The sequence below is a fragment of the Mirounga leonina genome, unplaced genomic scaffold (genome assembly GCF_011800145.1).
Source record: "Mirounga leonina isolate KUSES-001 unplaced genomic scaffold, KU_Mleo_1.0 Mir_115, whole genome shotgun sequence".
Taxonomy (NCBI): domain Eukaryota; kingdom Metazoa; phylum Chordata; class Mammalia; order Carnivora; family Phocidae; genus Mirounga; species Mirounga leonina.
The window spans coordinates 85,332,266-85,358,881 of record NW_023270268.1 but is presented as its reverse complement, the minus strand read 5'-3'; the positions used below and the strand labels follow the sequence as shown (position 1 = coordinate 85,358,881).

At 41.8% G+C, this 26,616-nt stretch overlaps 2 protein-coding genes and 1 long non-coding RNA gene across 4 annotated transcripts in view; 1 reads left to right on the top strand and 2 right to left on the bottom strand.

Moving 5' to 3' along the window:
* PCYT1A (phosphate cytidylyltransferase 1, choline, alpha) overlaps window positions 1-13,774 on the bottom strand; it is a 60,837-nt gene extending 47,063 nt beyond the window's left edge. The window contains exons 1-3 of the mRNA XM_034999916.1: window positions 13,705-13,774; window positions 8,626-8,684; window positions 4,288-4,351 (exon numbers count right to left, since the gene is read on the bottom strand). The gene's annotated coding sequence lies outside the window, so the exon portion shown is untranslated. The remainder of the gene's footprint in view (window positions 1-4,287; window positions 4,352-8,625; window positions 8,685-13,704) is intronic.
* Window positions 255-22,907, bottom strand: TCTEX1D2 (Tctex1 domain containing 2). 2 transcript variants are annotated; one of them, XM_034999926.1, is made up of 5 exons: window positions 22,640-22,907; window positions 19,346-19,479; window positions 13,705-13,774; window positions 4,288-4,351; window positions 255-318 (listed from the first exon to the last, which is right to left on the bottom strand). In XM_034999926.1, exons 1-5 carry the CDS (start codon window positions 22,756-22,758, stop codon window positions 301-303), a joined length of 405 nt encoding a protein of 134 aa, XP_034855817.1. In that variant the 5' UTR covers window positions 22,759-22,907; the 3' UTR covers window positions 255-300. The 2 variants fall into 2 exon arrangements, with proteins under 2 accessions (XP_034855817.1, XP_034855816.1); XM_034999925.1 differs by lacking the exon at window positions 255-318 and adding an exon at window positions 1,310-1,454 and having other exon boundaries at window positions 22,640-22,831.
* Window positions 22,560-26,392, top strand: LOC118006985. The gene is made up of 3 exons (XR_004678240.1): window positions 22,560-22,669; window positions 25,291-25,351; window positions 26,364-26,392. It is a non-coding gene; the product is annotated as an uncharacterized LOC118006985 (long non-coding RNA).
* Window positions 26,393-26,616: the final 224 nt, after the last annotated feature.

The following is a 26,616-nucleotide window of genomic DNA, read 5'->3' as shown; positions in this document are numbered from 1 at the left end:
TCCGGCCTTTTCATCCCCGTCCCCGGCGTCTGGCGCAGGGCAGGTGGCCGTGACGCCTTCCGCCGGAGACCCGTCGGCCTGCGGCCGCTTCACCACAGCGCCAGCTTTGCCCTACTTGGTCACGTAGGGAGAATTCATGTCCGTCAGCCCAGCCCTGTGGTGACCTGTAGCTGGTCCCAAGCCCTCGTTTCTGCTATTTCTGACCCAGGTTGGCTCACCGAAGAATGATGGATGGGAATTCTTCCCATCCGCGGGCTAGCTGAGCAGGAGGGCATTCAAGGGAGGCCAGCTGGTGGGAAATCACATGTTGCAGGGTATCTGGTAGAGAGAAAAGTTTTCCTTTGCTAGAGTGAACCTTTGGAGGGGTCCCTTTTGATTCCATAGATGCAAGACAAGCAAATACCCAATGGGAGTTTCGGGAGGGAAATGTAAAAGAACTTTAAATGTATTTATTACTATTTTTTGTCTACATGCTTGACTTGAAAGTGGCTGAGAAGAAAAGTGGGTGGATACACTTAGGACTGTGCTGAGGAGCCCCCAGGAAGAAACAGGGTTTAAGTTGTAACCCTTTCTCTTCTGCATTTCAAATAGTTACTTGAACGGCCTGGAAACTAAGGTGTTTCAAGTAAGGGCTGCTAGCTGGGGAAGATGCCAGGGACTACAAGGGGAGGAACATCACTACAAAGAGAGTGGGGAGCTTGGGTAGTAACCAGAATAATCTCAGAGTCTTAAGGGATGGCTGATTTCATTCACAACTTGGACACTGTCCCTAACACTACGGCAGACCCTGGAGAAAATGAATGTGCGTTTAACCTAATAAGCTGTGTAAGGTGTAGGACGGCAATAGCTAAGCAGAAACTCTGGATGAGAGATAAAGACAACAATTCGAAATGTACAAGAAACCTTTATGCACAAATAAATTCATCTCAGCGTTATTTATAATAGTGAAAAAATCATAAATAATCCCTTAATAAGGAAATGGCAACGATAACCAATGGTATTACGTAGTGGAGTAAGTGCAGCTATTAAATTATGCTTATGAAAATCATAATGGAAATAAAATGACATAAACACTGCTCATGACATTATAAGAAGTGAAAAATCAGGGTACAAAATTGTGTATAATGATTTTTTTAAAACCCTGAAAATAAAAAAGCACTGGTAGAAAATATACCCAAATATTTACAATTGGTTATGCTTGAGCAATCGAAATATGAAGTTTCCCCACTTTCCAAATACAATAAGAACATATTACAACAAAATCAAAACACTAAAATATAAGGCCTAAAACTGAATAGACTCAGCTGCCAAAATGCCAAATTATCTTTATTTTGTTGAGATATTTAACAATATAAAAAAAATGTATATTTCTTCATGGTCATATTTTTACCCAATTTTTCAAAGATTCAATAGTAGAAACAGCCGAATGCCGCTACAACACAGAATAAACTGTCCTAAAAAGCAAACAAAACAGAAAACACACACAAATCCAGAAGGTTATTAGTACTAATGAAGGGCTAAGGGCAGCAAAGGCAATTGAAATGAACATCATCTCAGATCTTTGCCAGTTTTCAATCATGAAGGTTTTTTTCTTCTTCAATATACAAAGGATTTCCAGAATATAGCTATAGAGTTGCTTGTTTCAGGGTAACTACAAAATTGCTTGCTCAAAGGGTAGGATGGGTAAAGAATTAGATTTTCTGAAGGTAGAAGTAAAATGCAAACTAATGAGCTTTATGTAATTTCATATTCATAAAATAAGTATTTCCATTTTTCCTGATTTATCACAGAAATAACAATTATGAAATGCTTTGAGTTTCTTGGAGTAAATGCATAACTATATTATAACATCACAGATAAAAATAACAGCATCTTGGGGTGCCTGGGTGGCTTAGTCAGTTAGGCATGGATTTTGACTCAGGTCATGATCCCAAGATCATGAGATGGAGCCCCACGTTGGGCTCTGCGCTCTGCAGGGAGTCTGCCCAAGATTCTCTCTCTCTCCTTCTGCCCCTCCCCCTGTGCATTCTCGTTCTCATTCTCCCTCTCTCTCTCTCTCTCTCTCAAATAAATAAATCTAAAAAAAACCATAACAGCACCCTGTCATAAATTCTGGGTAAGGGCAAATGGTCTCTGGGTGTTTGTTCTTAACTGATAAAATTCATTTATCTATCTTTTAACTCAGAATCACAAAATGCTTTCCAGATCCTGGTTAAACTTGTTAAAACACTTTTTAGGTAATTATTACAGGAGTTCCACCTGCCTCAGTGACTCCTTTGAGACCAACAAATCTCATCTCCAGCCTGGTACTACTTGGAGAGAACAAACTAAACTCAAGTACCTGCTTACTAACCAAAGCAAAATTCTTTGGTTAAGCCCAGGTCCCTGCCTGCTTGGGGGGGAGAACCATGAACTGTGTTCCACAACAATGCTATCTGTAGTGAGAAACTTGTTTTTGTTTTCGTTTTACTTTCCAGGCCCTTTGGACTGATACTTTTGTAAAATACAATAAAAATTAGTAAGTAGGAAAATGGGATGAAAAAAGACACATACAAAATATAGCCTAAACTTTTACTATTAGATTTAATCAATATAAAATAACTTTGTCAAATTCCTGTAAGAGTTTCTAAACTCTTACACTATTTATGCACTTCTCTCATGAAGGATCTGTAAACACACAGCTCAAGGACTGGCACTGGTCTGTGGATCCCACTTTGGCTGTTCTACAGCACCGCCCAGAGCTCTCCATGTCTGTCTGAATCAAAATTTTATCCCTCGCACCTCCAGGGGAGGCTGGCACCTAATAGGAGCTCAGAATATTTGCTGAATGAATGAATTGCATTGTATAAGGACTCAGTAACTCCAAAAAGCAGGAAAAACCATCACCTTAGCTTGACCTTTCCCCTAGAGAGCTGATAAATGGGATTTACATAGTACTTCCTACTCTTCAGCCCTTGATCCCTAAGGGAGTTGAACATAAAATGAAACTGGTAGGACCACAGAATTTTAGAGCTAAAAGGTGTCTTAAGATCATTAACATAAGCAGCTTCCAAACCTGGCAGTAAGCATAACCATGTGGGTAACTTTTTTAAAAATTCAGAATTACTGATTTAACACCAGACTTATTTGATCAGACTCTACTTGAGTAAGGTCTTGGCATCTGTATTTTAAATAAGTTCCCCAAATTATTTTTCAGCAGCCACAGCCTTCTTTGGGAAAATCTAGTACAGCTTCCTAATGTTACTGATACAATCAGAGAAAAGTCTAATGACACCTGAAGTCATTCAATTAGAAAGTTACAGAGCTGGAAATGGAACCCCTCTCCTAATTAACTCAACCAAGTTTCTGTTCTATTCTACTATACTTTAATTCTGAGTCTACTAATTCACAACCTAGGAGCTTTTGGATAGAGAAAGGGATCATCTCTGGAAGCAAGTATAACAACATATGATTAAAATATATAAAACAGGGCGCCTGGGTGGCTCAGATGGTTAAGCGTCTGCCTTCGGCTCAGGTCATGATCTCAGGGTCCTGGGATCGAGTCCCGCATCGGGCTCCCTGCTCCTTGGGAGCCTGTTTCTCCCTCTGCCTTTCTCTCTCGCTCTGTCTCTCATGAATAAAAAATATATATATATAAAACATTCAGCCAATAACAGACCAATGTTTAAATGAAATCTTTTAAAAAATTTCTCTTTATTTTTGCTTAGTTTTGAGAAATAGCTTTAAAATAATTTTATTACTGAATGAAAATCACCTTTGCTCATGAATCCCTGCCACCCCAATTTCTTTTTTTTTTTTTTTTTTAAGACTTTATTTGAGAGAGACAGAGCACAAGTTGGGGGCAAAGGCAGAGGGAGAGGGAGAAGCAGAATCCCTGCTGAGCAGGGAGCCTGATGCAGTGTTCGATCCCAGGACCCTGACATGATGACCTGAGCCAAAGGCAGACGCTTAACGGACTGAGCCACCCAGGCGCCCCCCTGCCAACCCAATTTCGTTAGAGTTAGCCAAGTGCCACACGTCTGTTAGCACTGAATAAACAATACGATATTCTCAAAATCAAACTTGTGAAGAGTTATATCATCTGTACACCTACAAGTCTCCTCGCCTATCAGCAGCACATTAGATTTCTCCTGCTTTAGTAACACAGTAAAAGAGTAAAATCATTTCGTCCAGGAGTCTAAGACAGACATCTAAAATTAAAGTGGCCTTATATCTTAATAATATTAATTTGACTTGGAATGTCCACATGTCCTTGGAAAGGAAAAAAAGGCTTCCAAATAGACTTACATTCATGAAAACGTCGTGAGTGTAGTTGTCAGTGTCAGCATCCCAGAAACAGCGAGCAGCCATGCTGAAAAGTCAAAATATGAAGAATTATAAATAATATAACAAGGATATGACCTGTATCTATTTGCCATGAGCAAAAGTTTTCCTTGATACATTTTTTTAATTTAAATTCAATTAGCCAACATATAATACACATCACTAAGTTTTTGGTGCAGTGTTCAATGATTCGTCAGTTGCATATAACACCCAGCGCTCATCAGATCTCGTGCCCTCCTTAATGCCCATCACCCAGTTACCCCTCCCCCCCACCCCCTCCCTTCCACAACCCTCAGTTTGTTTCCTGGAGTCAAGAGTCTCTCATGGTTTGTCTCCCTCTCTGATTTCTTCTCATTCACTTTTCTTCCCTTCCCCTAAGGTCCTGTGTTATTTCCTTGATACATTCTTATAGATCAGTGCTTCCAAACCTTTTCACAGGTTGGCACACAGAAAATCCTATTCGTACAGCAGAATATACTGGGTAAACTAAAAGGGACTGGAATCACAGATGTAACTGGAGGTGACAGCCCAGGGACTCTTAACAAACTCAGACTCTGACCAGCTGCCTGACAGCTTAAGGGGTCAATACCTTGAGTCTTTGGTATTTTGGGTGGGAAGCTGTTATAGATTACTTCAGCCAAGATATTTCTGTGTAACTTTTAGAGGGAATAATACCTAAGACTTACAACTGAAATCCTGCACAATAATATAAAAAAGTAGGTCTGGAAAGGACCCAATAGATTATTTAGTCCAACGTGATTATTTTGTAGAGTTCCAAAAAAGAAAGGGACAAACTCTGAACTAGAACTCAATCTTCTAACTAGTTCTAAACCCAGTATTCTCTCTACAGAATTGCTACACTACCTCTGAATTCTCAAATTAGCCATTCTCTCCCCAAATCATGCGTAAGAAAGAATGTTAGGCAAAATAAAAGCCAATTAAAAAATGGAAACAGGGGTGCCTGGGCACCTTCAGCTCAGGTCATGATCCCAGGGTCCTGGGATGGAGCCCTGCATCGGGCTCCCTGCTCCTCCCCCTCTCCCTCTCCCCCTGCTTGTGTTCCCGCTCTCACTGTGTCTCTGTCAAATTAAAAAAAAAAAAAAAATGGAAACAATTTATGGGGCATCTGGCTGGCTCAGTTGGTGTAGTATGTGACTCTTGATCTTGGGGTTGTGGGTTCGAGACCCATGTTGGATGTAGAGATTACTTAAAAATAAAATTTTTAAAATAAATAAATAAATAATGGAAACAAATGCACAGTAGTAAGTGCTAGAGGAAATCATGGTATTTCATGGCAATGAAATTCTATGCAGCCATTAAAGAGATATTTTACAAAAAACTTACAAAAACGTTTACAAACTTCACAAAAAATGAAAATACGTTCACAATACAATGTTAAGTGAAAAAAGTAATTATAAATGTTTTACATTTTTATTAAATGTATGTATGAGTCGTCATTAACATTTATTGAGCACTTATTTTGTACCAGCCACTGGTCTAAGTGCTTTACATGTGTTAACTCACTTAATCCTATGAAGTAAGTACTATTTTTTAAAAAAGATTTCATTTATTTATTTTAGAGAGAGAGGGAGAGCAGGGAGAAGAGCAGAGGGAGAGGGACAAGCAGACTCAGTGCTGACTGCAGAGCCCTACATGGGGCTGGATCCCACGACCAAGATCATGACCTGAGCCGAAATCAAGAGTTGGCCACGTAACTGACTGAGCCACCCAGGTGCCCCTGTGAAGTCCATACTATTATTATACCCATTTAATAAATATGGAAACTGAGTATCAGAGAAATTAAGTAAACTTGCCAAGGTCAAATAGTGACAAAGTTTGGCTTTGAACCTAAGCAGTTCAGCTTCAAGTTATAAAGATACACATATATCATAATGATATTGGTTATTTTTTTTTTTTTTAATTAGGCTTCATGCCCAGTATGGAGCCCAACATGGGGCTTGAACTCACAACCCTGAGATCAAGACCCGAGCTATCAAGAGTCAGACATGCCTAATTGCCTGAGTCACCCAGGTGCCCCCGGTTCGATTTTTGAAAGTGTCTTTTTTTTTTTTTTAAGTTTTGCATAGAAGAACTCTCCCGTCCTAATATTTCATACATTCTTTTTTTTTAAAGATTTTATTTATTTATTTATTTACAGAGAGAGAGAGAGAGAGAACACAAGCAGGGGGAGTGGGAGAGGGAGAAGCAGACTTCCCACAGAGCAGGGAGCCCGATGTGGGGCTCTATCCCAGGACCCTGGGATCATGACCTGAGCCGAAGGCAGACGCTTAACGACTGAGCCACCCAGGTGCCCCTATTTCACACATTCTTAAGTCAAAAAAGTTCCACCTATTTCCAAACTGCAACAGTAACAATGTGAAATAAAATTAACCTACTTAATTTATCACCAAGTATTTATTTAGCAACTACTGTATGTCCAAAAAGAATAAAATCTGTCTTAATCCTCAATCCCCAGTTTAATTAGGTGAAAAAAATTAACACAAAGAATAAGATAATGTCCAGTTGATGCTAATTTATAGGTTATCAGGATTCAAAAGAATTGTAAAGCCTGTCTAGTCCAAGTCCAGTCCAAGTCGTGTAACATTTGAACGAAATTTGTAGATGTGCTACAGAATTTAGAGAATTTAGACAGAAAAAGCCAAAAAACACTTCACAAAAGGAAGTGGTACTTAAGCTGAGTAGAACCAAGTGAAGACAGGAATATAAAAATTTACTTAACAAATATTTGTTGAGGGTCTATTATATATGAAGGAAAGTGCTAGATGCAAATGATACAAAGATGCATAAAACACAATCCTTGCCTTCAAAATGCAGTCTATATTTTATACCATTTGCCAATAAAAGGAACCAGGGCTCCTCAGAGAAATGACCAATTCCAGGTGTAGGGCTAGAAATGTGTAAGATAAACCTGAGACTTCTGGGTCACACCCAAGCCTGGGCTATACAGGAGAAAAAAAAAAAGCTATATTTAAGTATACATATTGTGTCAAAAGGACTCAGAAGTATGATGAAACAGTTTGTAGCAGGCCAATATTCCCACCAAGACTAATTAGCAAAGCTGGATAAAATGAATCAGAATGCAGATGAAGCAAGTAAGACTAGAGTAACCAAAATTCCAGAGAGAGGTGACCTGCAAGGAGATAAACTGATACCCTGCATCGGAATTCTCCCTGGGGCATTTGCCAAATCAAGGCACAGGATTAGAAGCTAAGAATCCAGGCTTTGCCCAGCTACAGAACCAATTACTCAGGGAAAAAGAAACCAGCAAGACTGCAGGCAGGGGCGCCTGGGTGGTTCAGTCGTTAAGCGTCTGCCTTTGGCTCAGGTCATGATCCCAGGGTCCTGGGATGGAGCCCCGCATCGGGCTCCCTGCTCGGGAAGCCTGCTTCTTCCTCTCCCACTCCCCCTGCTTGTGTTCCCTCTCTCGCTGTGTCTCTCCCTGTCAAATAAATAAATAAAATCTAAAAAAAAAAAAAAAAAAAAAAAGACTGCAGGCAGACTTTCAAGGCTAGGGAGATAAAATTGGAGACTTGAGGGACCAAAAGAAGAAAGTAGAACTGAGCCTGTCACACGGTAGGTTTTCCCCTCAAGACATGTGCAGAATTCTGAAACTGAAAGCCAAGTGTGGTAGCCAAAATAATGGCCCTCTCAGTCCTAATCCCCAAAACCTGTGAATAGGTTACCTTATATGGCAAAAAAATAAATAAAAAGTTTTACAGATATATGATTAAGGATCCTGAAATGGGAAGAGTATCCTGGATTACAGGTGGGTTCAATGTAATCACAAGGGTCCTTATAAAAGAAAGGTGGTGGGAGAATCAGAGAAATATTTGAAGATGCTATGCTGCTGGCTTTGAAGATGGAGGAAGGGTTTATAAGCTAAAGCATGCAAGCAATCTCTAGAAGCTGGAAGAGGCAAAGGTGGATTCTCCCCTAGAACCTCCAGAAGGAATGCAGTCCTTCTAATACCTTGATTTTAGCTGAATGAAACCCATTTTGGATTTATGATCTCCAGAAACGTAAAATAGTATTTTTATATGCTACTGGGTTTGTGATAATTTTTTTTAAGTTTACTTATTTATTTATTTATTGTCATCTCTACACCCAATGTGAGGCTGAAACTCATAATCCTGAAATCAAGAGTCACACTCTCTTCCAACTGAACCAACTAGGTGCCCGTGATAATTTTTTACAGCAGCAACAGGAAACCAATACACTAAGGAAAAAACTTGGAAGTAAAGAGTAGTTTTATACTGAGGAGACAAGTATAAAAGTCGGTACCTGATGGGGGTGGGGTCTCAACGAACGTTCCAGGTTCTTAGTTTGAAAGATCTGGAGGGCTACATTCAAGAAAGAAGGGTGAACTGAAGATAGAGGGAGCCTCAAATCCAAATTGCCACCTAACCTCAACTCTGCTTAGTACCTGACTGGATTAAGGTAAGCAGCCCATAGTCTACCTGAATGGAAAAGGAAAGCGTAAACTCTCTCTGGAAGAAAATAATATTATCTGGAGGTTCTACAATTTTTTGACACAACGTCCAAGATTTAAACCAGGCACGCTGAGAGACAGAGTCACCTAAAGGATTACCAAGAAAAAAAAAATCAATGGAAACAGAATCACACATGATCCAGATACTAGAGTAAGCACACAATGACTTTAAAATAACTGCTATGGGGCGTCTGGGTGGCTCAGTCCTTAAGCGTCTGCCTTTGGCTCAGGTCATGATCCCAGTGTCTCGGGATCGAGCCCCGCATCGGGCTCCCTGCTCGGCGGGAAGCCTGCTTCTCCCTCTCCCTCTGCCTGCCGCTCTCCCTGCTTGTGCTCTCTCTGTGTCAAATACATGAATAAAATCTTTGAAAATAAAATAAATAATAAAATAAATAATAAAATAACTGCTATGACCAAAATGTAAAAAGGGAGAGAGGAAGGATGAAGAACATAGATTAAAAAATCATTTCACTGGCCTCCTGACTGCAACTGGCGGGCCCAGGAGGTGAGGCAGCATGCATGGTGCTACAGGGTGGTGGTCAAAGCTGTGCCCAGAGCATTTGTGAAGTGCACAAAAGCGCAAAGCCTGAAGAAGAGGAACATGAGGACACTCTGGATTAATCGAATTACAGCTGCCTCCCAGGAACACAGCTTGCAGTACCCAGCATTCATTGTCAATTTAATTAAGTGCCAGGTGGAGCTCAACAGTAAAGTACTTGTGGATATAGCCATCTGTGAACCAAAGACTTCTAAATCTTTGGCTGCTTTGGCCAAAAGGAGGTGACAGGAAGGATTTGCTGCTGCCTTGGGCCATCAGAAGGAGCCTGAAAGCATATTTTCAAGAGTGGTACAGTACCACTGAAGGGGGATTCCAATACTGCCTGCCCTTTGCAGTTGAGTGTCTCAGGAAAAAGTTTTTTTCCCCCCGATGATCACAATAACTAAAACAGGGGCTAAAAACTATTTGTCAACCGTATGTAAGTTTGATCAGCAATTGTCTTAATTTACATTTTGGTAACAGACATGAAAGAAAGGCCCCTTTTTCCCTCATTGGGACAGATTTGGAAATCTCTTACACAAATTCTTAAAATAAACTCATGCCTGGGTGCCTCAGTCGATTTCACTAGAGAATCAGAATCTACAAAAAAGAATTAAATGGATATTCTAAACCTGAAAAACGTAACAACTGATATTAAGAATTCAGTCAGTGGATTGAATAACAGATTAGACACAACAGAAAAGAGAATTAGTCAACTGAAAGACAGGTCAATAGAAAAATATTCAAAAGGAAGCACAGAGAGAAAAAACAAAAACTCAGAGAAGAGCATAAGCGACATGTGGAATACAGTAAAAAGAGCATCTCAATCCAAATACAGGTAATTAGAATCCAAAAAGGACAACGGACAGCAAACAGAGCAGAAGCAATATTTAGCAAGTTAATGGCCACACCTAGTGCCCAAATGTTAGTTTCTAATGCCATTCTCCAATGAAATGAACCAGAGCTCCTTGGGAAAATGGCTAATTATAGGGCTGGGGCAGGGAACGAATAAGATGAAGCATCTTTCAGTGCCAGTAAGTAAGGAAGTGCTCAAAAAAACCCACAACAGGGGCATCTGGGTGCCTTAGTTGGTTAAGTGTCTGACTCTTGATTTCAGCTCAGGTCATGATCTTGGGGTCAAGAGATCAAGCTCTGTGTTCAGTGTAGAGTCTGCTTAGGGATTCTTTCTCTCCCTTTCCCTCTACCCACACCCCCCCACACACTCACACTCTCTCTCTCTCTCTCTTTCTCTCTCTCTAAAATAAATAAATCTTTAAAAAAAAAAAACCACCCCACAATAGTTGGATATACCAAAGGGACACAAGAGGCAACTGAAAGAGCGGCCAATGGCCGAAGTTTGGAACATTGAGCAATGAAATAAATAAGGTAGTACTAGATTATAATCTAAAGTATAAAACTCCCAAGAATAAATAAATAAATAAAACAATTAGCAAATGCAAGAATGTAGGAAACTCGACAGGACAACCCAATTTTTTCAACAATTAAATGGCAAGGTAAAAAAGAAAGAGAAAGAGAAAGAAAATAATAGATTAAAAGAAATTTAAGAGACGTATCAACTAAATGCAGTGTGTGGCCTTTATCTGGATGCTGTTCTGAACAAATTGTAAACAGAATATATAAACACATAAATACATATACACAAATACACATACATACACATACACAGTTGATCCTTGAACCACTTGGGTTTGAACTGTACAGGTCCACTTATATGCAGATGTTTTTTCAATAAATACAGTACTGTAAATATATGTTCCCTTCCTTATGATTTTCTTAATAACATTTTTTTCTCTAGCTTATTGTAAAAATATAGTATATAATATCTATGTAAAATATGTGTTAATTGACTGTTTATGTTATCAGTAAGGCTTCCAGTCAACAGTGGGCTATTAATAGTTAAATTTTGGGGGAGTCAAAGCTATATGCATATATAAAAAGTTATTTTTGACTGTGCGGGGGTTGGCACCCCTACCCCCCACATTGTGCACAAGAGTCAACCGTATATGAGACAAATGGGGATATCTGAACACTAACTGAACATTGTATAATATTAAGGATCAACAATATTTTAGATGTGATGATCTATTATTATGTTAAAAAGGGTCCTTATACTTTAGAGATATTGTATACTGTTGTATTTACAAATGAAATGGTATGATGATTGGAATTTGTTTCAAAATAATCTGGTGGGACAGGGACAGTAGATACAGGTACAGGTATAAATAAAACATCTGGGGGCGCCTGGGTGGCTCAGTTGGTTGGGCGACTGCCTTCGGCTCAGGTCATGATCTCAGGATCCTGGGATCAAGCCCCACATCGGGCTCCCTGCTCGGCGGGAGGCCTGCTTCTTCCTCTCCCGCTCCCCCTGCTTGTGTTCCCTCTCTCGCTGTCTCTCTCTCTGTCAGATAAATAAATAAAATCTTTAAAAAATAAATAAATAAATAAATAAATAAATAAATAAATAAATAAATAAATAAATAAAACATCTGTATGTGCTGATAAACTTTGAAGCTGAGTAACAGAAAAAATGCGAGTTCTTTAGTCCCTGCACTTTTGCACATCCCTGAAATTTTAGATGATAAAAGTTTTTAAAAAGGAGGGGGGGTGGGCTTGAATGCTATGCTTTAGAGTTTGGCCTTATCACGTTTAACAAAGTGAATCATAACCAGTTTAAGGAGTTTATATTTGACAGGGTTTAAAATAAACTCTAAAGAGTTTATGGAAAGAAAATGAGGTTATTTCTGAAAGACTGGTCTAGTATACAAAATGAATTGTAAAGGAGAGAGACCAGAGTCTGGCAATGATGATAAGGGGCTGCTAAGTAAGCCTGGCATCCAGATTACAGTGCATGTGGTGGGAGAGAGTAATGGCTCAATACGACAAAAGAGGACTTCAAGGTTTTAAGCCAGAGTTAATAGAACCTTTGTAATACTGTGAAAGACAGAGAAATTAAAATGGCAGTCTGACTGCAGGAGAAGGGAGAAGAAATTTGCAACTGCATTTGAACATGTTGAATCTAAAGTGATAAGGTAGTAAAGTATTTCTTTATGTCTTTGAGGTGAGAAAATCTCCTGAAGCCTTTTGACCAAATGGTAGGAGGCACCATGTAAGAAGTACTGTGCCAGAAGTCAGAAGGCCAGGCTCTATTAGTTTATCTGACACCAGCCAGATACACACTTTGGGGCAAATCATACTCATCCTCAAAAGTGTCATCTATAAATTAAGGGGAGTAGACACTAGAAAATACCCATAATCCCTTCCAAATCTAACATTCTGTAGTAAAAATTCTCAGTGATAATATGTACAAGATATTTTCAAAATCATTTAACAAATACTTTAATACTTTCTTATAAAATATTATACTCAGTACTGTTTGCAAAGGGAAACAAGAGATTAACAGTTGGGCATAGGGAAAGACGGGAAATACACATTTTGAACTCACCAATACATGAACAATAGTTTGAGGTCATGAGGATGAATGAGCTCATTGAGAAAGCATTGCAAAGAGCAGAAGAACAAGAATTGAGCCTTGAAGAAAGCTCACAGCTGGCGATGTAAGAGAGAAAGAAGAACCAGGAAAGGAAAGAGTTAGAAAAACAGAAGAGAAACAAGTTAGATAAATGACATCAGGGCCAAAATAAACTGGAATGAATATTAAGAAATAGAAGCACAGGAGGCGCCTGGGTGGCTCAGTTGGTTGAGCGTCTGCCTTTGGCTCAGGTCATGATCTCAGGGTCCTGGGATTGAACCCTGCATCGGGCTCCCTGCTCAGCAGGGTGTCTGCTTCTCCCTCTGCCACATGCTCGCTCTCTCTGTCTCTGAAATGGGTAAAAAAAATATTTTTTAAAAATTATTTTAAAAAAGAAATAGAAGCCCAGGCCAAGAACAAGAGCTAAGAAAGGACTACTAAATATGCTAATAAGGAGGTCTCAGACAATTTTAAAGAAATTAATTTGGAATGATAGGAACAAAAACCAGGCAAGAAGGAATTTAGGGGGAAAAAAAAAAGAAGGAATTGAGGAAGAAACATATATACATACTGCCATACTCGACTTAGGAGCATATATACATAAACCCTAAAACATCTACTGGCCTATGAATACTACGAAAAGTGAGTTACCTTGAGGAGCTCACCCACACTGTCAACCACACTGTTCAGTGCCAGTAACTTTTTGTTTCACAGCTGCATTTTGTTATACTGTCCTTTCCTCTCAGTCTTACAAAGACACAATCTTACTGGATTGTCAGGAGGATGAATACCTAATAAGAAACATTTAAGAATAAAAACAAGAAGGAAAAACCAACTACTCACAATACTCCTTCACCTCTTTGTTCTCCAATCACTACTTGTACCACGATTTTGTATCGGTCAAATCCCATTTCTAGAAAGAAAAATAAGAAAGTTATCTGTAAGTAAAAATGGTAAAGTTATTTAATGAAGGTAAATTTGCCTAGAAACGGACATAGGCATTCAGTCCACAAGCACTGACTGAGTAGGATGATAAGCTTGGGAGTCAGAAAGACTTGAGGACAAATCTTACTTTGGTAAGTCAGTCAGTCAGCTTGCCAAGTGTGTAACCTTAGATAAGCTGTTCACCTTTCTGGCTTAAGTCTTCCTCATCTGTTAAACAGGAATATTATTACCTACCTCCTGGGGGATGTTGACCTTAAAAATAAAACTTGTCAGTTATTTTACCAGCAAAAAAAAAAAAAAAAAATGGGTTTATTCAGGAAGGGCGGAGAATTGTAATTCAGGACATGAAAGCTATAGCAAGGGGCGCCTGGGTGGCTCAGATGGTTAAGCATCTGCCTTCGGCTCAGGTCATGATCCCAGCGTCCTGGGATCGAGTCCTGCATTGGGCTCCCTGCTCAGCGGGGAGCCTGCTTCTCCCTCTGCCTCTCTCTCTGTCTCTTATGAATAAATAAATAAAGTCTTTAAAAAAAAAAAAAAAAGAAATTAAGCAAGCTATAGCAAAACCATAGGCAAGTCCAGAGAACAAAGGAACAAAGAAGCTGATTCTTTTATAGAGGAAAGGAGGAGGTTGGGAGGGCTGTTATAAACAAAAAGTTTATTGAAATAAACCAGGAGTTGGAAATGTAGTGGCTTTTCACTGCCTGAATTGTGACAGTCTCTCATTGGCAGGGCTGTTGCCGGGCAAGGAGAAAATCTCTCTTCCTCCTGCTGGGGTAATAAACGTATAGGTTTCTTCCTGTTGGGTTGATGAGGAGTTGAATGGTATTAGTGCTCCCCCTTCTGGCCTCCCAACTCCATTTTAGTGAAGCTTCCCTTTACTATTTTCACAAGTAGTATGTACAGCATCTAGAACAGTATTGATACATACTAGTTTCTCAATAGATCTCAGCTTCCTTTCTCTCCTACTCTAAGTCAGGTACTGGTAGGGCCTCAAAACACAGAGAAAATAAGACACTCTTCTTGAGATACCTGTGTGGCTCAGTCAGTTGAGCGTCTGCCTTCCGCTCAGGTCATGATCCTGGGGTCCTGGGACTGAGTCCCGCATCAGGCTCCCTGCTCAGTGGGGAGCCTGCTTCTCCCTCTGCCTGCCACTCTCCCTGCTTTTGTGTGCTCTCTCTCTGACAAATAAATAAATAAATAAGATCTTTAAAAAAAAAAAAAGACACTATTCTAAAGAACACACAGTAGTTGGGAAGGCAAACACGAAGAATAAAATGAAAAAGCAACATATTAATAATTCCAAGAGTAGCATGTACAAGGTACATAGGAACACAGAGCTGGGCAGTGGGGAAGGGATGACCAGAAGATACTTCTTGGAGGATGTGATAAATGAGCTGAGTCTTGAAAGACAAGTAGGAATTTACCAGGCAGACAATGTCTCCATTCTATGGAGAGGGAATAGCATGTGCAAAGGCATAGAGTATGCGGTATTTAGAAAACTGTAAGCTGTTTAGTAAGGGAGAAAAGAAAACAACAACATAAGATACTGGAGTATAATGGTATGGCCCAGCACAACTCTTCTGATTCCCCAGAAACTATACTGCTAAAGCAGCAAAATCCTGAAAATTCTCACTAACACCAAATCTGGAGAGAAGAAAACTGAATGGGCATCTTTATCTTCCCCCTTTTCTTTTTTTTTTTAATTTTAATTTTATTTTTTTTAAAAGATTTTATTTATTTATTTGACAGAGAGAGACACAGTGAGAGCAGGATCACAAGCAGAGGGAGAGGGAGAAACAGGCTTCCTGCGGAGCAGGGAGCCTGACGCGGGGCTCGATCCCAGGACCCTGGGATCATGACCTGAGCCGAAGGCAGACGCTTAACCACTGAGCCACCCAGGCGCCCCTCTTCCCCCTTTTCTAACCAAGGAACAGTGTAAACAGTTGGGGGAGGGGGAAGGAAAGGAAATGGACAAAGCTGAAACATAGCCAACTCCCTCTGATCAAAGTAAAGGCTCCAGGATTATACAGTAAAGTAGGCAAACAATTTGAAGACTACAGCTCCCTTCCCAGGTGAGACATGACCCTTAATTCAGGATACTTAACAAAATCTCAGGAGACGGAGCCCAAAACACTGCAACAGCTTCACGGAGCTACCTCCTTTCTCTACCCATTTCTCTCCTCCTTTTCTGATACCCATGCAGCTAGAATATTAAAGACCCAGCCCTTCAATTATAGTTCTGAGGGAAAAAAAAATAAAATAATCTCAGATATGGTGGGAGAGTACAAAAGAAATCACCCAAACCATGTCAGAGCAATTATGAAAAGAGCAAATGAAAAGATCTGAAAACCATACCACATCAGTGTAAAATGGAAAGAAGCTGACTGGCAATATGCAAAAATGCAGAAAAACAAACAAAAGAATAACAAGAAACAAACAAACAAAATACTGGGGTTTTTTTAATTTTTATTTTTTTAAAGATTTTATTTATTTATTTGACAGAGAAAGACACAGCGAGAGAGGGAACACAAACGGGGAGTGGGAGAGGGAGAAGCAGACTCCCTGCCAAGCAGGGAGCCCGATGCGGGACTCGATCCTGGGACTCCAGGATCATGACCTGAGCCGAAGGCAGTCGCTTAACCAAGCCACCCAGGCGCCCCCAAAATACTGTTTAAAAGACAAAAACAAAAACAAAAAAACCCCCCTCAACCTAGGAGAGAATATAAACCAAGGAACAAAGAGAAATTCTTCACAACTGATTCACAGTATAGAACAACATAAGCTCATAAATTCAACAAAATAAGAAGTCAATCAGATTATAAACAACAGAAAGATGAAAAGGAAGATCACAGCCCTAAGAAATAAACTGAATACTCACACAGTATCAGTGCAGACCTAATAAATTAAAAATGGCAAGGGACAGAACAGACACAAATGAAAATTGAATTACTAGCTTAAGATAATCACAAGTAAGTATCAAAGGAAAGGGAAGAAAGTATGGCACAGAAAAGCTAATAGATATGGAAGATAAAGATGATTCAACATATCCGTATTTGTTGTCCTAAAGAAGAGAACCTAACGAATGGAACAGGAAATGTTTTCAGAGATACAAGAAAATTTTCCTAATTTGGAAAAAATAAAATCCACAGGTTGAAAGATATAAAACGCTCACTATCAATTGATATTCTAAAAAAGCTATTGAGCATCAAGGTTAAGGATGGGATTCTTTAGGCAGAGGACATCAGGTGGCCTTAGATTTCTCTACAGCAACATTCAATGCCAGAAGACAATGAAACAAAGTCTACAACATTCTCAAGAATATGTTATTACCTCAAAATATTATATTCATCCAAAATATATTCTGGTTTAAAGGCAAAAGGCAGACATCCTCAAACATGAAAGAACCCAGAGAATATAACATTTCTGAGCCCTGACCGAAAAAACTTAGAACAAAATCTCATCGGGTAAGAACTGAACCAAAATAAAGAACTCATCGATGCAAATGGCATGATAAAAGGATTAAATAGTGAGCAATCTTCCATTTAAATATAGAATGAATACAAAAAAAATACATGTATATACACAGAATGAATGCTATACCACTAGGCGAAATAGGTCTATAATATCCCATTGTTATTAAGGTATTTATTTATCTGTATATAAACACAGAAAAGAGGTCTGATCTGATATTCACCTAATATTAATGATTATCATTAAATATTGATATTTAATGTGGTGGTGGCATGATTTTCTAATTTTATTTTTCTACACTGTTTAAATGTATTTATTATGGACATGTATCTTTTTCACAATAATTTTAACAGTGAATTTTCATTAAAAAGTAAAAATAGGGGCACCTGGCTGGCTCAGTCGGTTAAGTGTCTGCCTTTGGCTCAGGTCATGATCTCAGGGTCCTGGGATCAAATCCCAAGTTAGGCTCCCTGCTCAGCACGGAGTCTGTTTTTCCCTCTCCCTCTGCCCCGCTCCCCACTCCTGCTCTCTCTCTTTCTCTCAAATAAACAAAAAAATCTCTTTAAAAAAGTGAAAATAAAAATGCTAATATACAAACAGTAGTTAATTCTGGGTGATAGAAATACACAGAATTGCTATTTTCTTCTCTGTACTCTTGTATATGTTTTAATTTCTAAAAATTAAAACAAACTAAGAAAAAGAAAAAAGTACACCAAAATATTAAATAGTAACTACCTTTGGGTAATGGAATTTTATATAATTTTTTTTTTTAAAGATTTTATTTATTTATTTGACAGAGAGAGAGACAGTGAGAGCAGGAACACAAGCAGGGAGAGTGGGAGAGGAAGAAGCAGGCCTCCTGACGAGCAGGGAGCCCGATGCGGGACTCGATCCCAGGACCCTGGGATCATGACCTGAGCCGAAGGCAGACGCTTAACGACTGAGCCACCCAGGCGCCCTGGAATTTTATATAATTTTTAAAAATTAAATGTGTACTTTTCTAGATGGCCTAAGTCAGTACAACAAAAACGTATTACTATTACACAGACATTTTCTTCCCTCCAAAGAATGTTCTATTTTTATTTTTATTTTTTTTAAGATTTTATTTATTTATTTGACAGAGAGAGACAGAGTGAGAAAGGGAACACAAGCAGGGGGAGTGGGAGACGGAGAAGCAGGCTTCCCACGGAGCAGGGAGCCCGATGCAGGGCTCGATCCCAGGACCCTGGGATCATGACCTGAGCCGAAGGCAGACGCTTAACGACTGAGCCACCCAGGCGCCCCAAAATGTTCTATTTTTAAAAAGGCAGATAGAAAGGACTTTTCAGATGGTAGAACATTATTAACAAAAGAGGGGAACCTGGGTGGTGCAGTTAGTTAAGCGTCTGACTCTTGGTTTCAGTTCAGGTCATGATCTCATGGTCATGAGATAGAGCCCCACCTCCAGCTCCACACTCAGCTGGAGTCAGCTTAAGGACTCTCTCCCTCTCTCTCTGCCTCTCCCCCCTCCCCAGCTGGTGCACATGCGCTCTCTTGAGCTCTCTCTCTCTAATAAATAAGTAAATAAATAAATAAATCTTTCAAAAAGAGAGAGAGACAGAGACAAAGAGAACGGGGAGAAAAAGCATGAGGTGTGTTCTACAGATGTAGAGAGTTTAGCAAGGGTGGAGAGTTGAGTCTGGTGACTAGTTAAGGACTCGGCTGGAGAGATGGGCTGAGGTCAGAAAGTGAGGGTATCAATGACAGGCTAACGATTGAGATGTTGGTGAGAAAGACAACCAAGAATGATGGGAGAAAGGAGCCCTTGTACTTCTCGTCTTTTCCATACTGGAATTTCTCAGATAGTGCATGCATACAATGTTCTGTTTCGTATCTTTAATTTTCCCACTATCTGCAAAAACCTACATGAGTTAAAAGTTACCAAATAATTGAGAAGACTAGACATTGAAGAAAAATTGTGTTTAAAAGAATCCACAGCTTACGCCCATTATTTAAAGATAGAGAAGGAGACAAATGAATAAAACTGAATGTTTGAAGGGAATATATTTCTAATTACCACCACAATTACCTTTCAATTTGTCTTTAATGGTTTCTGATAAATGTTTTGTGAGCTGAGGCATGTCTTCTGGAGAGTATTCAGCATTGGCCAGTTCCTCCTTAAGCACAGCATGGATACATTCTTTAACCACAGAGGGTCTGAACCTAAATGAAACAGTTTGAAACAGCTAATTGGTAACTCCAAAACTTCAATTTACCTTCACAGCTCAACTGCCCCCAGCTTTTTCTCCCTAGAACAATTTAATTCTTCTTTTTCATACTTTTTATTATAAAAATGACATACACAACTTAAGAAAACAAGTTATATTCCTCATTTATACCTACAGCCTGGACCTTTCCCCTGAACTTCAGACCACATATTCCAACACGTATTCCATCTGGATGTCTCATGGACGACTCAAAAGTTCATACATCTAACACTGAACTTCTGTCTCCTCTCTCCAAAACTATATTGGCCAATGGTAACTCCATTCTTCCAGTTGCTCAGGCCAAAAACCTTGAGGTCAGTCTTGTTGACTTTCTCTCTCACAAACTACATCCTGGTTCATGAGCAAATTTTATCAGTTCTACCTTCGGAATAATCTAAAATTCAATCACTCACCACCCCACTGCCACCAGCTTGTTCCAAGCTATCATTACCTCCTGCCTGGATTACAACAGCTCCACACAAGTCTCTCTGTCTCTGCCTTTGTCCCCATATCCTGTGGGACATAGCAACTAGACTGGTCCTGTTAAACTATATGTTGGATCACAGCACTCCTCTATTCAAAATATCCCAAATGCTTGGGGCGCTTGGGTGGCTCAGTTAAGCGTCTGCCTTCAGCTCAGGTCATGATCCCAGGGTCCTGGGATCAAGCCCCACATCAGGCTCCCTGCTCAGCGGGGAATCTGCTTCTCCCTCTCCCTCTGCCCCTCCCCCCTGCTCATGCTCACGCACGCGCTCTCTCTCTCTCAAATAAATAAATAAAATCTTTTAAAAAAATCCCAAATGCTTCCCACCTCACTCAGAGTAAAAGCAGCATCTTAACTGTGACTTGCATAGCCCTATATGACCTACCCTATCACACTCTCTGATCTTGTTTTCTACTACTTTTCTGCTAGTTCTCTCCACTTCGGTCACACTGGTCTTCCCTATGTTCTTTGACCACACCAGGCACGACAACCTCAGTGCTTCTGCACTTGCTGTTAACCTCTGCCTGAAGTTCAAGTCTCATTCTATATGCATAGCTACCTCCCTCACTTCTTTCAAGTCTTTATTCAACAGTTACTTTCCCTAGTCACCTTCTCTAAAACTTCAAATTGCCCTCCTACCACATCACTTTATATCTCACTTCCTGGTACTCATTACTATCTCATACACTATATAGTTCACTTATGTATTTATCTTGTTTGTTGTCCTTCTACCCAGCTAGAACATAAGCTCCATGAGGGCAGGGATTTCTATCTGCTTTGTTCACTGTTATCTCCCCATTTCTTAGAACAGCACCCAGCACATAGCAGACAATAAATACTTTTGGAAGAAATGGATTATTGAATAAATGAAGACAGAGAAAAAAATCTCCCCTAATTTCACCACCCTAAAATACATTCACATTTTAGTTGTATTTATCATTTTCTTGGCTATACATTCTCTCAATTGATTTGTCTATTATGTACCAAGTGACCAGGATGTTTCAGGTTTTGAGCTTATAATGTGGTATAATATTTGGTAGCCCTAGTGGCCCCCCTTCTTACTTTTTTTGGTTGGAGGGCGTTCCTTTTTTTAATTTAAATTCTGAAGCAACCTTTATTACTTTTTTTTTTTTTTAAGATTTTATTTATTTATTTATTTGACACAGAGAGAGATAGCGAGAGAGGGAACACAAGCGGGGGCAGTGGGAGAGGGAGAAGCAGGCCTCCCGCTGAGCAGGGAGCCCGATGCGGGGCTCGATCCCAGGACCCTGGGATCATGACCTGAGCCGAAGGCAGACGCTTAACGACTGAGCCACCCAGGCGCCCCAACCCTTATTACTTTTTAATAGTATTTTCCTTGCCTGGTTATTCTCACAGATGAACTTTAGAATCATCGACAAATTTCCAGGATTTGATCTGTTCTAAAAGGGGTTTTCCTATTGACAAATGTACTATATCTTAAGGGCTCTACCCCTTAAGCGTTTCTCATTTGCAGCGAAATGTCAAAAGTTTTCTTCAAACAAATCACAAATAATCTCATAGGATTATTCCTACATAATATGTTAATTTTGTTCTGCTTTTGTTGTTTTACAAGAGAAATGCAGGCAAATGGCAATCTATGCATTTAGAAACTTTTACCCAGATAACTGAACATACCTTCGTTTTATGTCCATTCTACCCACCAGAAAACTGCATGAAAATTTTTTATCACATTCTAACCAAAGTTCCTGGCTTCCAGTATATGCCAAGCATTTGATTCAGCAATCTGGTTTCGAGCAACAGAGGGGCTTTTTTTAATTTAATTTTTTATCTTGTGAAAATAAAGGAAGTGATGGGCCCTACAGCCCTAGCGGACTGTCCTCTGCACTAGACTGTGTACTTTAATTCTGGGAAGGTATCGCGGCGGTGGGCCAAGAACATCCAGATGATACCTGGGTAAGACTTTGTATGCATACAGGTCCCGTTCCCTGCCGAGGAGTAGCGTATTCTGGCACACCTATGCACACAGTAACCCCCGAAAATGGCTGAACGGCACTCAATGCATGGCGCTGCTTTACTGCTCTTCTCTGTATTCCACCCATTTCTTCTCCTCTGCTCACGTCCCGGGTCTCCTGGAGCCAACCATTCCCACTGCGCTAGCCTTAGGCCCTCCCGGCGCCCTAACACTGCAACTGCGGGTCGGGTCCTCAAATGCCCAGAGCAGCTAGAAGCTCAAGAAAGACAGCAACCCACCTTCTCGCCTCGCCCCACGTCTCCAGCCCCGGCCCGCCCCCTCCCCGACTCGCCCCTACGTCTCCAGACCAGCCCCACCCTGCTTCCTTCCCGGCTCTACTCCAACCCAGTACCTTCCTCGGTCCCCCAGCCCGCCCCATCCTCTCCAGCCCCGCCCCGCCCCTACCTCCCCAGCCCCTCCTTTCCCTCTCCAGTCCCGCCCCGCGTCCGTAGCCCGGCCCCTCCGCCCCAGCCTGCCCCACCTCCAGCCCCGAACCTCCCTCTCCAGTCCCGCCCCGCCCACCCCGCGGGTCCTCACCTCCCCCCGCGCACTTTCCCGACGGGCAGGCTTGCAGGCGAGCTCTGCCCCCCTGACCCAGCGCTCGTAGGACGTCCCCACCACAACCCGTCCGTTACCCGCCTTTGCTGGAAAATGGGCCGCAGAATATAGGTATTCTCGGACTCCGCTGCGTTCTTCTCAGTCTCAGGCAACCCGTCGGCTGTGCCCATAGAGAGGGACGCTGGGGTGGACGAAGTCATGGCTAGGGCTTCTTAGCTTGGTGTAGCGCGATGAAGGCCTGGCGGGTTGCAGCAGGGAGCTGGGAAACCGTCGCCAGGGTAACAGGGCCTCCTTGGGCCCTGTGTGTCGCGGCTGCGCGCTGCCAGCCGAGCGCACCTCACCCCCGCGCCTGCGCACCAGCTGCTGGGCGGGAACTGGTGGAGCGAGAGCTGCCCTAACCTCGGCTTCAGGCGGGTGCAGCCCTATGGGGATTCCAAAGCACTTCATTTTTTTTTTTTTTTTTAAGATTTTATTTATTTGACAGAGAGAGAGAGATAGCGAGAGCAGGAACACAAGCAGGGGAGTGGGAGAGGGAGAAGCAGGCTTCCCGTTGAGCAGGGAGCCTGTCCAGGGGCTGGATCCCAGGACTCTGGGATCATGACCTGAGCCGAAGGCAGAGGCGTAAAGACTGAGCCACCCAGGCTCCCCCCAAAGCCCTTTAAAGCGCGTCTTGTTCTGTTTTACAACAGAAATGCAGGCGAATGGCAATCTATGCATTTAGAAACTTTTACCAAGATAACTGAACATACCTTTTTTTAATGTCCATTCTACCCACCAGAAAACTGCATGAAATTTTTTTTATCACATTATAATCAAAGTTCCTGGCTTTATTACCGCACCACAATTTTAAGAAATTGATGCGGAACCTGAGGCCCATAGAGGTCCAAGCATCTAAGGCTATTGAGTGGCAGGGCCCTGACTCTAAATAAGGGGTCTTCATGCTGTAGCCTGTGGGCAAGTGCAGCCTTCATTTCTTTATTCACAACTTTTGAGCAGGTTTTATATTTTATTTTTTATTTATTTATTTAAAAGATTTTATTTATTTATTCATGACAGAGAGAGAGAGAGAGAGAGGCAGAGGGAGAAGCAGGCTCCCCGCAGAGCAGGGAGCCCGATGCAGAACTCGATCCCGGGACCCCGGGATCATGACCTGAGCCGAAGGCAGACGCTTAACCATCTGAGCCACCCAGGCGCCCAGGTTTTATATTTTAAACGGTCGGGGAAAAAAATCAAAAGATTAATCCGTGACACGTGAAACCTACACATGAAATTAAAATTTCAGTATCCGTAAAGTTCTCTTATAACATAGCTATGCCCACTTGCACATTGTGTGGCCACATTTGTGCGCTCATTGGTAGAATTTAGCAATTGCAAAAGAAACCATATGGCCCTTAAAGTCTAAACTTTATGTGACCCTTTACAGAAAAAGTTGGCAGTGCCCTGCTCCAATCCATAACCGCCAACCCGCAGTTCCCCCAGCCTCACCTACATTCCTGGATCCAGTGCAAAATTCAGAAAGGAGCAGATTTCAGGTGTATTCCCCACTTATGAGCACCAGTTTTTGGTCCTGTTTGGGAAAACCATATTATCCTGGCCTCTACCAGCTTCAAAAACTAGAAAAAGGGGCGCCTGGGTAGCTCAGTTGGTTAAGTGTCTGCCTTCAGCTCAGGTCATGAATCCAGGGTTCTGGAATCAAGCCCCCCATCAGTCACCCTGCTCAGTGTGGAGTCTGCTTCTCCCTCTCACTCTGCCCCTCCCCCCACTCGTGCGCTCTCTCTCTCTCAAATAAATAAATAGGATCTTAAAAAAATAAAATAAGAAAAGAAATTCCCCCAATATCCATCCAGGCTTCCTATTGGTTGGGTTAACAAATTGCCAAACTTCCTCCTCTAAGATGGAAAGGGAGTTGTTTCTATAAAAGTATACCTTTGCAAGTTCCAGTAGAGACTAATTTTACTATTCCAGGTTTTGGCTTACAGTGTGTCTTCTTGGTAATATAGCCTAGATTGGTCTCCCTGACGCCAGTAAACTCCCAGGAACTTCACCTTCCCAGCCTGCCCTTCGCATTGTCTCCAGAATGGCTTTCTTTTGTCACTGCTCTGCTTGAAATCTTTCAATGGTTCTTTATGACCATCTCCCCAGCATTCACTGCAATAAGACCTTTCATGATCTGGCTGGGTTGCTGAACCTTCCTCCTGGCACTGGCCAGCAGACGGGGTTCTGTGCTAGGGCCATGGGGCTAGGTGTGCACCCAGCATCAGCTCAGTGCTGCCTCAACCAGGCTCTCTTTAGCTGCCCCTTGGTTCAGCAGCACCAGCCTCATCTTTGGCTGGGGTCATGCATCCACAGACTACCCTGGCACAGAAATCCAGTGTCTCCTAGGGGCAGATAGTGTTTTCTTCTTGCTGTTTCACCAGGCTTAAGAAATCATACTCGTAGTATGCAGACTTTCTCACCCCTTTTATGATTTCTTCAGTTATACTTCTCTCATCCTATCTACTACGGTCCAACTAAAAACACAGAAGATTAGATGTGTAATTTAATTCAATAAACATTTTATTATTACATCTGTGCTAGGGGCTGGAGTTACAAAAGTGAATAAAACCCAGGCCTTGCCCTAAAGAGTGAACAGATGGGGCTGGGGAGCGATGGGCTAAGTAGAGTGCCAACTGCTATAACAGAAAGCTGAAGAACAACCTATTCCCAAGATGGGCTTACTTTTCTCTGAGCAGGATCGGACACAATGCAACTTCCTCTTCATTCCATGATGATACTCAAGAAGGCATACACAAGGTAAGGGACAGACAACTTTTTTTCTTAACAAAATGTTAACACTGTCCTGATGAACAGATTAACGGAAGCCCCTCTGCCCAAAACCTGGTTGGAAGCCAAGCCCAGAGCCAGATGTAGCTTTCATTTGGGAGAAAAAACCACGGTGAAAGCCCATTCTGAGTGTGAGGTAGTCCTGGGATGTAAGGAGAAGGAAGGGGATGCAGGTGTCCTCTGAGCCCACAGAGGGCAGCCAACAACCAGGTGTGGAGGACTATGGAGCCCACGGTGGAATGAATGCAGAACTCCCTCTTCACCCATTCTCCTCCCCACCCCTGTTTTCCTCTCCCTTCCCCTCCCTTCTCCCCCCCCACCCCCCACCCCCAGTAACAGAGGAATTCTGTATTCTGGAGGCATCTGGTGCTTCAGCGGCTCCTCCCTGACCTGGGACAGTGCTGGGGTCCAGGGGACCATGGAGGGGATACAGCAGCACCTGGGCCCACACACTCCCTTCCTGGCTTTGTCCCCTCTGTGGTTCCAGAGCCCCAGGTCTCCAACTCATTCCCTGGACTTGTCCACTACCTCTTCTCTTGCTAGTACCCATCTTCCTGTTTCTTCCCAGGCTGCTCCTGCCTGCTTCATCCTGTTCCCTGCCCATCAGACTTTCTCACCCAGATTTCCTTTACCCCACTCCTGACTCTACTCACCATCCAGCACTACCTCCTGACCAAGATCCTGAAATGGGAGAGAGGGAGGTGCTCTGCTCTCCACGTACCACATGAGAAACTGCTGTGGCACCACAGTTCTCCATCCTGTGTCTCCCCTCCATGCCTTGGAATGTGCTGTTTCCTCTGCTGGGGAATCCCTTCCTTCCCTCTTTTTTGGGCTATTTCAAGAATCAGCTCAGACACAAGGGGTGCCTTCCTTGATCTCTCACAGACCCTCTCCTTGGAGGTTCACTGTTCCTCTGAACTCTCTCTGTGTCCTGTTGACCTCTAACATGGCCCTTACCATAGGACATTGAAATTGTTCATAGATGTGTTTGTTCCCCTAACCTGATCATGAGCTCTTCAAGGACAAGACAGGGTCCGAGGTCAAGGACCATGTCTCGGTCATCTTTGGATCCACTGCACACACAGCAGTGTCGGCCACACTCCAGTGTCTAGCACTTATTGAACCGCACTGAACACTAAAGAAAAGAATACTGGTGAGTTAATCAGCCCAGGCTGCCATAACAAAATACTACAGACTGAGTGGCTCAAACCACAGACATTTATTTTCTGGAGGCT

Excerpts from the sequence above, each read along its gene's own strand:
- TCTEX1D2 (XM_034999925.1), bottom strand. The coding sequence starts at position 22,758 with ATGACTTCGTCCACCCCAGCGTCCCTCTCTATGGGCACAGCCGACGGG. Across the intron at positions 13,775-19,345 it reads CATTAAAGACAAATTGAAAG|AAATGGGATTTGACCGATAC; the intron begins GTAATTGTGGTG and ends TTTTCTTTCTAG. Across the intron at positions 4,352-13,704 it reads CAAAGAGGTGAAGGAGTATT|CATGGCTGCTCGCTGTTTCT; the intron begins GTGAGTAGTTGG and ends TTGACTTTTCAG.